This window comes from Cynocephalus volans, chromosome 13 (assembly GCF_027409185.1).
Source record: "Cynocephalus volans isolate mCynVol1 chromosome 13, mCynVol1.pri, whole genome shotgun sequence".
Classification (NCBI taxonomy): Eukaryota; Metazoa; Chordata; class Mammalia; order Dermoptera; family Cynocephalidae; genus Cynocephalus; species Cynocephalus volans.
In genome coordinates this window covers 57,477,712-57,495,858 of record NC_084472.1, presented here as the reverse complement: position 1 = coordinate 57,495,858, position 18,147 = coordinate 57,477,712, and the positions used below count along the sequence as shown (strand labels likewise).

Sequence of the window (18,147 nt, the reverse complement as noted above, 5' to 3'; positions counted from 1 at the left end):
TGAGACCACTGGGTCACTGTTGCCACCTCCAAGACCTTCACCAGATGTGTTCTCTGGACTTTGGACTTCCTAACCTTCAAAACTGTAAGCAATAAATTTCATTTTCTTTAGAAATCACCCAGTTCCATGTATTTTGTTATAAGCAACAGAAACAGACTAATACAATTCCCCACGTCTTGCTCCAGTTGTTCATAAACTCTAATCAGGATAATAGCAAAGATATTCAATGCAGTGTTATTTACAATAGCAAAAAGCTGTAAGCCATCCAAATGGCTAGCATTATCGATATGTTTGAATAAATTATTATTCTTCACCTAACAGAATATTATGCAGTTTTAATAATGTTTACTAAGAATTTTAAAGAAAAAGGGAAGATGTTCAAAATATAACTTAAAAAGGATCTAGAATACAGCATAATCACAATTAATTATTTAAAAATGATGCTTAGCAAAAAAGCTGAAAGAAAATAAAACAATGTTAATGTGTTTATCTCTAGATTGTGAGATCATGGACCATCTTTTTTCTTAATTAATGTTCCTATATTTTCCAACTTTTGTGTGTGCATTATTTTATGGTCAGGAGAAAGCATTATTAGTTAGATTTTTTTTAATGTGTTTGTAACTTCTGGGTCAAGAGAAGGCGTTGTTCTACGTCCAGCACCTTTGGTTAGTCACATTTAGTGCTAAATAAAAAGGGTGCCAGTTAAAAAAGTCAATAAGGTCATGGTGTTTGCAAAGCTGGTGCATTCTTTCATAAATAAAATTATGTTGGAAGCTTGCACTGTGCCAGGCACAGCAAGAGCCCTGGAGATACAAATATTAGCAAGGCAAGGTCTCTCCCTTAGAAGCTTACAAGATGAGCGGTGCCCCTTTAAAATCTTGGAATGAGAAAAGAACACTTAAATAAGAGTGGACCAAAATCCTGAAAGAAGGTGAATACTTTCTTTTACTACAATTGTAAGAAAGTTTTCTGGGCATTTAAACAAACAATCTTGACCAAATGGAAAAGAGTGATAACCTGAATGGGGTCCCAAATATTTTTTATAAATGTGTCCTTCTAGAGGGCTGGCTGTAATCCTCCCTTGCCACCTCAAATACACTCCACAAGAAGGTCATGGAAGACACCACGACCTTCCCAAATACAGTTTGTGCTCAAGCTTTGCCTCAGAATTTTATTTCCTCCTTCTATAAAAAAGCAGCTCCCTGCCCATAAACTGCACGGTGTTTGACAGATCTTCCCTTCTGCAGTCATGAACTGAGGACCTCTCCAAGCACGCTCTGTAATCTGTTTTGTGACACCCTGGATCCTCCCCAAGTCCAGACCAACCCCCTCCCCACTTGCTCCCCTGGGGAGTCTCCTTTCCCCTGGACTTCTGGGGGCAGTGACGCCATAATTCTATCACTAACAATAGATCCAGAAATAAAATAAATAGATCCAAAAAAACCCCAAAGCTTTCTTTCTTTTCCTTTTCAAGTTAGATTTTCCCAGTCCATCCATCTAGCATGAAAAGGTCCCAAACTATCCAAAGTGCTGACTTCATCGCTAAAGTACTTCCAGTGAAACAGGCAGTTAAATGCAATGGAAACCTGCTCTGCTCTCCCTAAACTCAAGCTCAGGGGGACTAATCTACTAAGAATGTCTGTCCCTGGGGCAGTGCCCTGGGAAATAGTGCTGTCCTGAGGGCAGTGAATGACAGAGCTGGAAACGACTCAAGGTCACTGGGTCCTAAGCCTTCCTTCACAAACTAACGTCTCCGGAGCCCAAGGGACTTGTCCAAATTCTCACTGTTGGGGTCAAAATGACAAAGACTCTCTCTCCTTTGACCTAACTTGAATCAGGCTCCTCTGTGTCCTCTTTCTGGCTGGTTCCTGACCCTTGGCTCTGTTTTGGGCCTTTGAAGTCCAGTTTTAGCAAGAATCCTGCTGGGTCAGTTTAATGGAAAATCCCCACCCTAGGTCTGACCACCTTTGATCTCTGATCAAATTCCTCCTCCCCACACTCGATACCTGATCTCCCTGGCCTGCCTTCAGCAAGCACCCTCTCAAGTCGGTTTAGTCAGACTCCCCCTGAATATCCTCTTAGTAATTCTCCATCCACTGACCCCCACTTGGCCTTACATCCCACGTGTCCTTGAATAACGAGGACTGTGCGGTCTAATATCCCCGGGTCTTGGCCTCCGTCTCAGGCTTCATCTCATGCTCTCCTCTCCTGGATTACCGAGCTGCAGCCGACCTCCCTGACCCCCCTGAGCTTGACCAGCTTGCAGCCAGAAGGACCTTCTTCCCCGTGCACCCCATCCCTGGAAGTTTGTAAGGATGAACTGAGCATGTGCAGCCACCCCTCTCCCCCTGCTCCCTGGAGCCCAGGTTCTAACCCGCTCCCACCAGGGGGCGCTCTCTGCGCTGCTAGGGGTGAGTCTGGCTGATCACCGGGTTCAATAATCAGAAGCCTGGAAATCCAGTGTCACAAACCACATTCTCCAAGGTCAGCTTTAAGAAATAGAGGTGAACTTTTTGCCCTCTACTGCTTATTTTTCTTCCTTATTTCGCTCTTGGTTCAGAACCAGGGGCAGGGAAGAGGGACGCCATGTGTCGCCCGCTCCCCCAGGATTATCCCAACACGCGCCCCTCCCTCCGGGTCTTCGAGCTTGCAGTTTCTTCTGCTTGGAAATCTTTTCTTTTAGATCCTAACTTGACTCCTTTTCCATCAGGTCTCAGGTCAAATATCATTCCTTAATCACATTACCTTCTATTTTCATCACATCTTTTTTTCACAGTCTGAGACAATCGTGTTATTTTCTTAAAAACTCTTTATTGCCCCTCTCCATTAGGAGGAGCTGCCCGAAGGCAGAGGCCTTCTCTGACCTCTTTACCACCGACCTCAGTGGCTGGAACAGTGCCTGGAATAGAGGAGGTGCTCAGTGGATTAAGGCTCTGCGGGGACAGTAGGCGAGCGGCCAAGATAAATACCCCACCCAGGAAAGACATGAGAGGATTCCTTCTGGCCCCAAAGAAAAGATTAACAGACACTAACAATAGGGCGGTCCCCAAACCAAGCAACTCAGCTAGATCTCCCCTCAGTGCACAGCTCCTCCTGGTGGTCAACCCCGCCCATGCACACGGAGCTTTCAGGCAGTATTTTAGCAACAGCCTCTTCAATATGAATGGACAGCCCAGGAGCAGCAGCCATCTGAGGAAAGCCTCTAGTGTAAGACAGAGACAAAACAGACAGCAGTAGCAACTCGGAGTAGACAGATAATGCAAGGAGCAACATAAAAAACCCATTTCATTTAATATCCTCATACAGGAAAAGCATGCTAGAGAAAAAGGAACATTCAGAGATTTTTAGAGAGCACTTGGAAATTAAAATGATAGCTGGAGAAATGTTCAATAAAAGGTTTGGAAGATAAAGGTGTGTTCTCAGAAAGATAAAAAGGACATAAAGATAAGACAATTTGAGGATTAGCCATAGCAGTTCAACATGAACTATAAGAATGTAGATAGTACAGGGGTTGGCAAACTTTTTCTGTAAATGGCCAGATAGTAAATATTTAAGGCATTGTCAGTCATATGGTCTCTGTTGCTCGGTCCTGCCATTGTAACACAAAAGCAGCTATACAGAATATGTAAGTGATAAAGTTTTATTGGAACACAGCACATAGTTATACAGATAAAGTTTGACTGGAACCCAACCATGGACCAGAATGGCATCAGACTCAACTGAAACAGTGGAGGCCAGAAAACAACAGAGAAATGCTGTGAAAATTCTGAAGGAAAATGGTTCCAGCCAGAATTCTATGTCCAGTCACACAATCAAATGTTAAAGGAAAATAAAAATATTTTCAGACATGTAGCATCTCATAAAACTTACTTCTGATGAATATTTTCTAACGAAGTTACTGGAGGTCGTTTCCCACTAAAATGAGGGAGTACACCAAGAAGAAAATATGAGCTCCCAGAGCAAGTGATCCAGTAAAGGAGATGAGCAAAGAAAATTCCCAGCATATGACAGAGGAAACACCAGGATGCTTTGTAGCAAGCCTGGGGAGGAAAAGTCTACATTGGATGGGGAGACAGGCCGAAAGAGGCACCAATAGATTATCAAATACGTTTGAACATATTTACACTTCTGGTGGAGAGGTTGGGGATGAATGACGGGTAATTACATAGAAAATCAAGAAAGCAAAAAAAGGCAGGCAGTAACTCTAAAGTAAGTAAAAACCTGCACAAGAAATATGATTCTTATATATATAAAATACATGGCTCAGCTGTGAATACTATTTACATGTTTACAATGATATAAACACTGGCTATTGATCTACCAAAACATTATTTAACAAGATCTGGAGGATAGGAGAAACAGGTGTCTATAAGGGGTGAGGAGGAAGAGATGAGAGAGAGCCAAATCCTCATTTTCCATAGAAGGAGGTTAATAAGCATAAAAACAGAAAATCACGAGCTGGCCAGCAGAGCCCTTTCTGGCTACAGAAGTGAGCCCTGCGAGGAAGGGGGCTCCTCTCAGGTGTGGGAGCCAGAGTGGACGAGGGAGGGAGAGGTGGGGATGGATGCTTCTCTTTTGAGGGCTCACTTTGAAAATGATTCGCGTGTATATCTTTGAAAGAAATAAAAGTGAATTATAACAAAGAAGAAGAAATGGAAGGGCAACTCTGGAACGATGCAAAATAAAAGCAGCAAGAAAGGAGATGGTCCATGTGCAACTGCACGTATTGTGGGACAGCTGGAGCAGGGGGCATGGTGGGAAGTGAGAGGGGAACAGTCATCTTGGTGGGTGCTGGATCCTTAAAGCTAAATCCTGGAAAGTCCTGGGCAACCTAGGACGAGTCAGATGCCCTGGGAGTGGAGGCTGCTGATGGCGGGAAGGTAGGCAGGGATCAAATTGCTTTTATGCTGTGCTGAAGATTTGCATTTTTACCTGGAGGTGAGAAGATGCAACTCAAAGATCTTACTTGGGTGGGGGGAAAACGATCCGATCAGCATTTTAGAGAGATTTCTTGGGCAGTCACCTGGTGGACAAGACAGAGTGAAAAGGAGTGAGGTGAAGGCAGCTAGGAGCAGCACCCGAAATCTACCACGATAACTGCGGGAAGAACTGAGCATCCCAACAAACCCAGGAGCAAACAAGGATAAAGGAGAAGGGGGACTCCTGGGGTGTTTAAGAAGTGGAGTTGACAGCGAGGTCTGGGTGATGAAGTGGGGTAGAACCCGGCCACTGGCTTGCAGGAGGTGCGGGGCTTCAGCCCTCCGAGTCGTGGGAGGGGGGTGACCAGGAGCCCGATGCAATGGTGGGCAATGAGCCCGACTGCAGCCCAGGGGTGACAGTAGATGCTAAGGAAAGGGCTTGAGGCCCACGGAGCCTTCAGGATCAGGCCAAGGAGCGCTCCTGCCAGATAGGGCGGAGAAGCAGCCGTCCAAAGCCAGCACCAAGGAGAAGCAAGAGGCTTGGCAGCCGAAAGGGAGAGTTGAGGAGAGAACGGTTGTGGCCACTGCCGCTGGAGGCTGCACCAGGTCCTGGATGTCAGCCCCAAGGGCAGTGGTCACTGTGGGGACCACGGCCCGGGTGTGGAATGGAATGGAGAGGGCGGGGGGACCACAGGCAAGGCCAGCGCCCACCCGGGAAGAGTTGGGAGGTGGAGGAGGTGGGGAAGGGAGAGACCAAGCTCAGACCCAACAGAGAGTTGTTCACTTTTGTTTTTGTAAATAAATGGGAGGGATGCTGCATGTACTTACGGGTTGCAAGAAGTGCCAGGAATGGGGCAGGGGACAGAACTGCAAGGTCCGGAGGAGCAAGGCAGAGGTAGTAGGAAGACAAGCTCCTCTTGCTGCAAGTCAAGGACGGAATAAGGGTGGTGGTGACAGCAAGGACAAAGGCCCGCAAGCTCCTTGCAAAGCCAGACTGATTGCTGTGGGAGGGGCTTTAGGGCGGCAGTGATGTGTACATAGTTCCCAGGAGGAAGCAGCCCAGAGACAAGTGAGAGTAACCTCTGAGGACGCAGTGGGGGCTTGAGGCTGGAGATCTGTGGACGGCACCCCTGCATGGCCCCAGGTACAAGCCAGGAAGGTGGAAGGCTGGGCTGATCGCAAGGAAAGCACCTCGAGGTCTTGAGGATGCTTCTAGCAAAAGCACTGGTAAAGTAACAAGTCAGCGATTTTCACAGGAGGCCAACGGGTTTGCCCTGCTTGGGGCAGGCAGGTCAGACTACTCCTGGGGGCTACTCAACCCTTCGTGTCCACCCTCCCATCCTCACCCCAGGATGCGAGGGCATGCTGCCTCTGTTACTCCCGGAGTGTGGCCCATCCTCAGGGTGCTGGAATGGGGCACCCAGGCTGAAAACAATTTTTTTAAATAAATGGAGGGTGCCTTGGATTGAATGTCCCCCCAAAACTTAATCCCCACTGTATCTGTTGAAGGTGGGAAATCCTATTATAGTAATTGAAAGGTGGGGTCTTGAAGAGGTGATTAAGTTGATGGTTTCATGGTGGTGGTGGGCGTGGTTCTGAGGCTTTAGAAGGAGAGCACATGAGGAGCTTCTCTGTCTCTGCTCCTGGCTTTCTCACAATGTCATAATCAGCATCAGCACCAACAACCCCCCTCCAAAAGTGTTACCTGAACTTCGGACTTCCCAGCCTCTGAGTCTGTAAGCAATAAATTTCATTTTCTTATAAATTACCTAGTTCCAGGTATTTTGTTATGAGCAACAGAAACGGACTAATACGAATGCTGGTCATGGGCATGGCTGCAGAAAAGGATTAAGAGAAGGACCCTGCAGCAGAAGAGCTGTGAGGTGAGCATGCTGATGGAGCAGGAACAGCTGTTGCATCCATCTTCCAGGAGTTTGCAGGATTGACAGCTGATCCAAATCAAACCGTGCCTCTTCCAGAAAAACAGCTGAGAAATGGCTTTGATGGTGTTTGGTGCTCAGAGCAGAGCAGCATTGGTCTTGTCCTGGAGCACCCCAAGAGTCCAAGTCTTCACAAGCTCTGCACACACAGGACAGTGTCCCTCTTGTCCACTCGTGCACCCCCAGTGCTGGGCGCATTTGAAGAGGATCCATCTTCTGCAGAGCCTCTATCTGGGCAACACAAGAGGAGCAGCATGCGGGACGTGAACACTTCTTCCTTCACCGGCGATGGGAAGTCATTATCCCTCAGGAAGTCACCACACAGAAGCGTCTGAAGACCGCCTGTGAACCTCACACAGAACCACTTCTCTTTGGCCACACTTCAGGGCCAGGATTTCAAGTCAATTCGGAGCTCTGGGTTGGCCCATCTGCAATCTCAGCCCAGGTGCACATCTTAGCGCCCCGCCCCCGTCCCCCATTCTTTCCTTCCACCACTTTCTTTGGTTATGTCTCTCCAGTAGATTGTCATCTTTTAACATGTGGTTTTATTATTCATCTTTGGGGCCTGTCTCACTGCACTTGGCCCACCCTAGCCCACCCTGATGCAGCCCTTCTGCACAGAGTGAGTGTGCCACTTGTTCATGTCGGTGCTCAACAGTTTATGAAGGGGGCCAAGGAGCCTCGATTGTAGGAACTCCAGCAGGAAAAACAACAAAAAACACTCAGCAGAACAATACAGTTTGGATTCTGCCTAGAAGCAGGAGCTAGGTGAACTCTTGAGATCATCTCTGCTCTAAACACTAGCACTAGATTGAATGGAGGGGAGTCAGCCCTCTCCGGTCACACTGGTGTGCTGAGCCATGTCCACCCACTGCCCTTTCTTTCCTGACATATGTCATCTCCTCCCTTAGAATATGTGCCAGTAATAGAGAACGGACAAGGACAAAACTTAACACATTGTCATCCAAGGAATGTAATGATGAAATTAAAATTTGAAAACTAGAGGATGTGCAAAAGTGTTTACATGAAAATTAGATGCAAACTACATGCAGGTGACATTGTAAAACATGTCTAAAGAAGTTTTTATGAAAAAATTCTAATGGGTTTATGTGTGAGAGGTGGTGGTTTCAGTGCATTGCTGCTCCTGAGGAAGATATACGGCTTCTTGCGCTTAGGGTTATGCAGGGATATGACACATTTAAATAAGCCTATCTTTAGCCTACTGAAGTGTTCTAGAAGGAAGAGTATTTGAGTAGTTCTTAAAAAGTGTTACAGATCATAAGGCAAATAAGACATTTATTTTGTGTGCGTGACTTATCCCTGGCTTACAGGGCCATTTCTATTAGGTGAAAACTGGTTTAAGAACCCCCAAATGTTAATCATGGAGCAGCTGTCTTAAGGGTGCAGAAGCAAATGACCTATAAATGAGTTCAAGAAAAGACAACATCTGGAGGTGTAACACTTGGGAAAATCATCTTACTTGCCATTTCAACTTTCTTTCAGTACTTAAGATTGGTAATTAGGGGAAAGTACAAGTTTACGGGAATAAGACCTAAGAAATAGCAATGACCAGAAAGTACTTGAAATTTCAGTTTGAAGACAGTTTTACTTTCATGTTCTTACAAAAAGAGAGGAATGACAATGGGAGTCATTCTAGTCATGAGCAGATGGAAGAAATTCTCCACGTGTTCTGTTGTTTCCCCCTTTGAACAGGATAGAACATTGTGTTTCTGACTTAGAATAAAACAAATGGACTGAAGTCTAATAAATGCAGTGCTGCTTATGAGTACTTACATTTGGGCCAGGGGACAGTGTGACTTTCTACTTTTCCACACAGCCCAGAAAAGGGAAAGCAGATCAGGACCCATTTGCCCATTTCCTCCTGCCAAGTGCTCAACCTTTGTCTTCTAGGAAGGAGGGAGCAGTATTTGGGGTCTTCATTCTGATTTTGTGACATTTGTGCAGAACTTAGTCTGTCTCCATGCTGGCTCTGAATCTCAAGAACTCACAAAGCCAGCACAGCCACCATCACACCCACGCCAGGTATTCAAGGCCCCGTGCTGGTGACCTGAAGCCCAGCACAGTGGCCAGCTCTTTGCTGGTGCTTCCAAAACACTGTTGTATGAATGGACACGGTGGATCAGTGGGCGTGAGTTAGCTGTGGGGCTTGCTTTCCATCTCTTGCCCAAAGTTTTGTATGCTACATGTAGTTCCTACTTTCACCGAGTGATCAGGGCAATAAGTGTGCCAAACTAAGTCTGAACTTTGTTACAATTTTGGTATTGGGTGGAGTTGGGATCAGAAAAAAATACTGTACAGCCATCTTACAAATCTGCCCATGACAGACGAATGACAATAGTGAAATAAAAGTTTGCATAGACATTTGTACTAAGTGTTAGTTGGGGGATGAATTGAAAGAAAAATGAAACTCAATGGCAAGAAATGAGAAAAGCCTATTTTCTTTACCTTTACCTTATCTTTCCCCCCATAACAATTATAGTAGATGTTTCTCTAAGAGTTTTCTATTTAAAAAGTTACTTTTGCTGTGTTCCCAATTATTTTCTTTCTGACCACCCTTAGTTCTTCATTTATGACAACAGTACTTAACACAACCCCCACATTTTATAGAAATTCTGTCTTCTGGTATGTGTAGGGAAGAATTTAAAGTACCCTTTGATGAGTGTTCACAGAATCAAATGAAAATTAGTCTTTTTCTCCACACTGGGCAGTGCTAGCAGTGAGTGAACTCTCAGATGTTATCTTATAAGGTTCAAGCATGTAACAGATATATACATTTTTAACCATGGACAATGGGAAATTGGGAATTGGATGGACGCTGGAGATAGACTTCTCTCCCAGCTCAACTATTATCATTCTGGTTACACATACCTCTTGATATTTCTTCATGTCAATTTCCCATGGACAATTAGTGCCCATCCCCAGATCTAGCTGTCATAAGTTATACCACCTAACAAAGCAGAAACCGCCACAGGTGCAATAAACAAAACGATTTCATACAGCTTCCCTGCTATACTTAATAGTGGTGCAGACTGCTTTCTATCATGGGTCTAGGAAAATAAGAAACATAAACTGTTTCTTCTGGGACAGTGGAGGAAGGACAGAGAAAGGACAAGAGTTAAGCCCATTTCCACCCAAAGCCTAAACTCACCAGCAGGTGGCGCTGTGACAAAAGCAATCAGAAGAAACAAGGTCCCACAGGTTGGATCTCCACCCAACACTGGCCCTGGTGCCCCTCATCAAAGCATAAGCAGTGGCCAAGGTCAGAAAACCTGAGGGCACACACATGGCAGCATGTGTCTGACCCAACACCAACCAACTTCTAGGGTCCTCAATCAGGAGCTTTCATCCTGCTAGCAAGGCTGTAAGCCTCACCAGAGCTTCTGAGCTTCTGCTCTAACCTCCCTTCAAACTCTCCCAATTCTCTAGGTTTCCCAGCAGAAAACAGGGAATATAGCAGGCAGGGATGCCCTTCTCCCTAATGCATATGCTGCAGACACCATCGCTTCAGGAATCTTCAAATTAAGCCCTTTAATACTGAAAAGGCATATTACACTTTAAAAAAGCAGCTCTCTATATAATTAAATGCTATCTTCCTGAACAGAAATGAAAAGACTCTCCTCAGAAAATAGGGGAGGCTCCTATGCCACACATGGAGACCTCTTAGTATGTCTCCACCTCTGTGGTCACCCAAGTGTTCAACTAAATTATCTTTTCATCTACTTCCCCAATTTATCCCAAATTCCCCAAAGGCTAAGTCTTATTATCCTTCATCTCCATAGTACCTTATATGAGGGTACTTCAAAAAGTTCATGGGAAAACAGAATTGAAAGAGAACTCAAACCTTTCCATGAATTGTTTGTGGTACCCACATATGTAGCATGTGTACAATATGACAATGACATAATAAACACAGAAGATTGACTAAAGGACTTATGATACCATTTCCGAGTCTCATACCCCTTTCTCCCATATCACAGAAGTTAGGAAATGAGTCTCCACATGAGCCCTTGCTGGTCTCAGTGCTGCCCTGGCTCAAGTAGCTGCTGTGGGACCCATCCTGAAGTGATTGCTGCTGACCACCCGCGGCAGGTCTGACCCATCTGGGAGTGAGCTGCATGGAAGAAGTCAGCTGCCTGTCTGGGTCTGCTCCATGCCGGGGGACAGGTGCCCAGAGGGGTACTGGAGAACTAAGGAAATTAGAGAACCAGCCCAGAACTTCTGTAGGGAATAGGCACTGTTGTGAAAACTTCGAGCCTTCCAGGTCTTTTCTGATCCACGTGGAGCAGGGCAAAGACTGAGGAAGAAAAGCGGCTGGCAAGCGGAGCTGAGGCGGGGGTCCTGAGATCGTTCTGCTTCCAGTCTAAGGAAGAGAGCTCTGTCTGTACTTGGCAAGTCCAGCTCCCTGGGTCACTGGGTCCCTCACTGGGCAAAGCTGACTCTTCTTCCTTCATGGTTTCCAAACAGCACCATGGGCAAGTAGCTGGACACGGAAATGAAGTATGGACATTACCAAGACAAAGCCAATCCACTGGCCACCTAGTGAGGGACAGAGAGCCCACCAGCAATTCTACAAGCTAAGAACTGCTAATTGCCCCATCACTGAATTAGCCAGAAACCACTCCAGAGCAGACCTGAAGAAGGAAGACAGGTCTACATGGGAAGCTGGTCCATCTGAGTTAGAGAAGACCAACAGTCTTCCACACGAGGCTCACAAGCACAGGCTGGGGTGAGGTGGGGGCGGGAGGTCTGTAGTCTGTACATGTGGTTGATGAGACAGCTAGGAATGTTGGATTTCCCAAGCGCACCTGCTGCACCTACCTTATTTCGGCTAATGGTGGAGAGTGAGCCAACCAGTTTTTTATTTTCATTGTTCAAATAAAAGGCATATTAACCTGTTCATGTGATCTAAGCACCCCTGGGAGAAATGAAAACAAATTTGTCTTTGTGGGAGTAGAAGTTTTCCAGAGATCTCCTCTATGCAAACTCTATCTTATACATACCCTTTTAACATCTACCCTACACAATGATAAGAAACAGAAAGGCTGTAATAAGATCAGCTATTTATACTGCTGGCCATAGGTTAATTTCACTGCCTCATTCAATGTAGATTATCTTGTTGAGTGTTTTTCTCTTAAAAAATTCCAAGAAATAAAAATCATCAGAAATATCTGATGACCTCAACATTCCACCCACTCGTTCCAAACCCAAGCGGGAGTGACTGTCCGCAAGACACATCTGGCTGCTGAGACAAAAGCAGATGGGTCCAGTACTTGTAAAGTTCATATTTATTATAACAAAAATTATGACATGTCCATGTGTGCATTCTGCTTTAATATAAGGGGGTATGTAAATGGTCTAATGGAACTCTACACAATCATGCTGATTGTGGCAGCAGTAAGGAACACAATTAAAAAGTGTCTACAAAAGTCCAGAGGCTGGGGACAGGAGAGGAAGAAAACAGGTTCAGGGCCCCCTTGAGTGCAGGCTCTTGTCCAGTGGCCTCAGATCCACCCTATTTGAACAGAAATGCTCTAGCGGCTCAGCCTCCTCATTTAATGAACTAAAGGTGAGCTGTGAGATGGGAGAGGGCAGGGAAGGCCCAGCAGAGGGGGAAGAAGAGAAAAACCAGTTATTTAGGCTGTGTCCTTATGCCAAGACTACAAAACATTTTAAGCCATCACTATACAACACTGAGCTATTTACAATAGAAATTCTCAATCAACTGTTCTCTCAGAGAAAATTAGTGAATCCCAGTGACTTAAGTCACCTGACAGAGTAAAGCAACTCCTAGGAGTTAGTCTCCATATTCTACAAATGTCTATCATTTTCAAGACAAAAAAAAGCCTTTCCCCCAAGAAATATAGAATTGCAATATTATTAAGTCATTTAGCAATGGCAACCTGCCCTGCTTTCCAAACAAAACAAAAAGTCATTTTAAAAATTACATTATCATTAATTTTTTCTCTGTAATATATTAAACCTTTTGTTCTTTGTCTTTACACATGATATGTTAGGGGAAGAAGTGAACAAGTTTAAACCATATTGGTAAAGCATCACTAAAGGAAAAGTGGTAATTATTAAAAAATAAAAAAAATAAAAATAAAGAAAGAGAGAGAACCTACAGATTAGCTGCAAAGACAGGTTGGGGACAGTGTCTGGGAGGAGGACATGGAGTAAAACCCCTGGTTTAATGTGAGTCTGGGAGACTCTTGTTACTCAGTCCTTCTTGGGTAGTTTATTCTTTAAATAGTGCTCAGATTGGGTCATAGTGGTGTATCATAATAGTCTGGCAGCTGGTCCACCTGATACTGCTGCAGCGGCTGTGGGGGCGGCAGCAATGACGGTGGTGGCTGCGGCGGCGGCTGCTGCTGCTGCTGCTCCTGGTGATGCTTCATGATTTCTTTGACCTCCTCTTCCAGCTCCGGGGGTATGATAAACTGATCATCAGGATCCGGCTGAGCTGGGGCAGCAAAATAGCCTCCAGGCTTTCGGAGAGGCGCATCTGTCGCCACCTCTATCACGTTGTGGCTCCTTTCCTGGGGCGCAACAGAGCCATTTGCCCTCCGGCGCCCGATGGTCCCTACAGCAGAAAAGTCTGCCTTCCTGGGCAGACCTGACTCGTCCTCGTTGGCACTGATGACAATGCCCTCGTCGCTGGCCTCGGCTGGCACCTGAAGCAGGTGCTGCTGCTTCTCCTTTTCCTTGGCCCGGCTGCAGTGGATGTCTACTTCCACCTCCACCCGGCTGCCATTGCTGAAGACGCCCTCAATTGGTTCTTCATCATCACTGTCAAGGCCATTGTCGGAGAAGGCGCTGGAGAAAGTGGCGCTGGACAGCTGGCGCTGGAAAGAGCTGGACAGAGAGACCGGGTGGAGCATGCAGCGCTGCTCGCTGGGGTAGGCGGGGCTGCTCTCATTCAGGGCTCCGGACGTGGGCTCATCAGAGGCTGTGGAGCCCACCTCGCTGCTCATCTCGGAAGTGGACAGCTCACTGCTGATCTCGGACGCCATGCCGCTGCTGGAGGACGGCACGCCCAGACCATCAGAGGGCCTATCCTTAATCACCATGTTGACCGAGGGAGGGAAGATGCCTGGGCTGGGTGGTGGCACACTCCCACCACCACTGAGCTCGCAGCAGCAGAAGCTGTCCTCGGTGACACTGAGCTGCACCACCACGGCGCTGATGCTGTCATGGCAGCCATAGCTCTGGGCCAAAGTGCACAGCTTCTTGGCAGCAGCCAGGGCATCGGGCACATTGCGCACGGCCTCCACAGCCTCCTCGATGGACAGGCTGTCCCACAAGCCCTTACTGCCTAGGATGAAGAACTCATCCTGGGGTGTCAGGAGCACAGACTCCACGTGGGGGCGAGGCACCACACTGGGGTGGAGGAAGGTGTAGCCCAAGATGCGTGTGGACTCGGTCACTCCATTCACCTTGCCATCCTGGAAGAAGGGTTTCCAAACAGTTAACACAAGAGCACCTGTGGCAACTGCTGCTTCCCTCTAGGTCCCCTGACTGTAGGACCACAAGGAAAGTGCTGTGTGGCCCCAAAGGGAAGGGCTGCTCACCCTCTAGTGAGTGCACCTGTCACTACCCCAGGTAGCGGGCCCAGGCAGGTAAGGAGCAGAGGGACAAAAGTAAAATATTGAGGTTATCCCCTTTATTGGGACCATGTTCACACCAGGTAGCAAGATCTGTTATATCTCTAAAGCAAGCCTTCATCCAGCCTTACACAGCAAGCATGTTGGATTAGCTCCTGCTGTGAACCCACTGGATTCTAAGGAAGGAAGAGCCTTTCTGAAATAAGCAGTCCTGAGCAGAGACACACAAAGCAGGTACATTTCAAGATAATGCCCATCTTATGTAACTCTCTAGCAGTACCCCGACCACAAGTCGCAGTAGCGTCTGAAGGTCCAGAAGAGGGGCCAGGCACTGAAAGTACTTAAATGGTAGAGAAAATCTTGGTATGACTAGCTGGGTAAGAATGTTCACGTGTGGAGAGGCAGCTGCTAAAGGAGAGGTGCCAATTCTTAAAATTTCCTTGAACTTCATTTCCTGGTGGTAAATGAAGTGTGCTGGCTTTAGTTCAGCTGGACTCAAGCCATTTAAACCAGTAGCCAAAGTTCTAGACCATTTGCCAACAAAAAAGACCTTTTTTAAAAAAAAACTCCATGTACCTGCTTGGTTCTTTATTCTTCAAGTTTGAGATTCTCAGGTCCATAAAGTGCCTCTATGTGCCCCTAGTTCAGAGAAGCCTCCATTATGACAAATACAACTTTCAGTGTGTGTCTAGGATGAGCAAGTGCTTCTTCCAGAGAATAATATCCACTGTCTTTCCATCACTACCACCTTCCTTTATTTGAGATTTTTCAGGGCATTGATTTGTTCCAGAGTTGCCTTCCCCCACTTCCCATACAACCCTGCTATGCCACACTTACAAGCAGGCAGCATTCTCAGTAGTAAAGTTATAAAACAGGGCTTTTAAGCACAATTTTAAACTCCCTTGATTCTATTCATGTAATTTGTCCCCAAAGCATGGAATCTGGCAAAAACTACCCTTGCTGTCCTGCCTACCCCTTTAGGCCTATCCCCATCAGAACCAATGGTTTTGCGTATTTGTGTGTTTCAAGGGCATGCCTCAAAGTAGAGAATAGAACAAAACCCCGCTCATTGTTAAGTATTCAGCAATGCAGACAAAAGTGAAGAGCAAGAGAGGCACAGAAAATGGAGGGAAAGCCTGATGTACAAACTCTGACTCATTTATGTAGCAGAAATCGTTAACCTTTGACTCATGCTTGGCACAGTGCTAAGCACTTTATTCAATATGTTCTGTACAATGTTAGACTGTCTTTGCTCCCTAACATAGTGCCTACTGTTCATCATAATACTCTCTTCTCCAAGAATAGGAGGGAACTAAAATTCTCACACAGACGCCTTTCTATGGAATCCCACAGTATATCTTGAATCTTTCAATATCTTTCCTACGGCCCTTATCAAAGCCTACCTGGTATCAGTTTTTTTTCTCTACTGGACTACAAACTTTCACTAGTGTCTGCCTCAAACTGCACATGGTTCTATGGGTTTTATCAACCACACAAGACTGGGAACTTCTCATGGGCAGATATGCATCTGTGGGGATCACTGCTGTTCCCCCACATCATTTTTCAGGTACGTGGCAGGTGATCAATATTGTATGATGAATCAGTGAATGGGGTGTGACTCTTGGAGCCCATTTTGGGAGTTTTATTGAATCTTGTCACAATACAGACTTACTCGAGGGTTTCTCAACAGCTCAACAGTGGCACCACTGACATTTAAGGCCAGATAATCTGTGTTGTGGGGCTGTCCTCTGCATTGCAGGATGTTCAGAAGCATCCCTGGCCTCTACCCAATACAGGCCCATAGCACTCTCTGCCCTGGTTGTGATGACCAACATATTTCCAGATGTTGCCAAATGTCCCAAGGAGGGCAAAATAGCCCCGGGGTGAGAACTACTCACTGCATTACTCAAATGGAACACGTAGCAGGAGCTAAAAAACAACTAGTTACATTTACACAGATGTTCATAGTTTACTAGCCTTGTAAGATAGGACAGATACATTATTATTTCCATTTTACAAATGAGAAAACTAAGGCTTAGAGAGGTTTAAAGGTCATAGCCAACAACTGGCAGAGCTAAGATCCAAAAACCAGCAGTGTGATTTCAGGTGCAGAATCCTCAACCACCAAACCAGAGCCTTCACAGACTGGCTGTGAGCATCAAACGGGATAATGCCCAGTTCCTAACACAGAAGGCAATGGATCAATGTTTTATTATTCTATACATTATAATGTCTTTAGACACACCATACAAGGAATTTGCATTGTGACACTGAATTCTAATTTGAAACTGACTCCAGAAGTGTTCTTTGAAGGCAAATGCTCCCTAGCTGGTTTCAGCCATGACTGGGTCCTCTCCTCCCCACCATCCCAAGGAAAATCCTTCTCTCCTCACCTCAGTGATAATGGCCTTGTGCTGTTTAATTCTCTTCAGCTCTTCTTCACAGCTCATGACATAAGATCTGGATAGAGGCAGTGGCTTCCCGTTTCGACAGAGAACTGTTTGGCACTTGCCCACGTTAGCAGATGTCAAGGTGAAGGATCCTCCTGGGTCCACAGGGTCATGCCTGATATGACAAAGGACAGCAGCACCTCCAAGTTTCTGCCCAGCAGTTCCAAGTTTCCTGAAATCCAAAGAGGAGGGACAAAAACTCAAACACCACCCATCATGTGTCAGTTTCATTAATTCAACAGCAAGACTGTGAGGCTGGATATGGCCAGGAGGGAGACAGAACCTGGTGATCCGACTCAGACTCTCATCAAAGCATGCACTGCTTAATGTCTCAGGGAAAAAGGAGCCCCTGGAATGTGACATCACACACATCCATGATGAGAGGTGGCTGCTCACAGCTGGGGGAAAGTGTTACTTTATCCTTAAAACCCACAGGAGTTGGTCTGGATTGAAGGAGCCCTTGGACTGCTGTGTCCAGCCTGCTACCTGCCATGTCACCACATTGCCCTATCAGCACACTCCAGAGATGGCAAGAAAATTAGCACATCTTTCTCCATTCACCGCTCTAAATCCCCTCTGCTCCCAGGAGAGGAAAATTGAAAGGGCCACTTAAATAAGAAGAGGCATAAACATACTACACCCCCTGACAGATACACATCGGAATTGCCTAGTCACCCTCTCCCCTTTTATAAGGATGTTTGCTGGTATGAGCTTTTAAGAAATGGATTCTTCGTGTTCTTGCCCTATACAGCAGACTTTCAGGACTAGTACTATATATTGTAGAAAATTCATAGGACGGACATTCTAGCAATCAAACATCAAGTGCTTGTGATTTATCCTTTTATTCATGACTCTTAACCCACAGGCTTATTGAATTCATGAAGTACCTGCAAATTCTGAAAATCAAAAGGAGCCAAGAACTCTTATCACAAGCTACACAATGACAATACTTCCCAGGCCCCTACTATTCTGAGTGGAACAGGGGCAAGAAGATTAAGCAAAATAGCCTCCCCAGTTTTGGAAGGGCAGACCCTCAGGTACTGTCAGCTCCTATCGTGTCTAAGTTAAGCAATTGGTGATAATAGCAACAGAAATCCGAACTGCTGACTCACATGCATTGAGATCATGCGCAAAAGACATACAGTTCCCCTAAGAACCAAAAAGCTCATCACACATCCCATTTCCTATTAACAAATAGGGAAAATAAGAGCCAAAC

The 18,147-nt window shown here is 45.9% G+C and overlaps 1 protein-coding gene across 1 annotated transcript in view; it reads right to left on the bottom strand.

Annotated features, from left to right (window-relative positions):
• Positions 1-12,165: 12,165 nt before the first annotated feature.
• Positions 12,166-18,147, bottom strand: part of PHLPP1 (PH domain and leucine rich repeat protein phosphatase 1) — a 218,585-nt gene continuing 212,603 nt past the window's right edge. Inside the window, exons 16-17 of the mRNA XM_063076825.1 lie at positions 16,875-17,103; positions 12,166-14,322 (exon numbers count right to left, since the gene is read on the bottom strand). Of these exons, the coding sequence (XP_062932895.1) occupies positions 13,144-14,322; positions 16,875-17,103 (1,408 nt within the window). The 3' untranslated portion in view covers positions 12,166-13,143. The remainder of the gene's footprint in view (positions 14,323-16,874; positions 17,104-18,147) is intronic.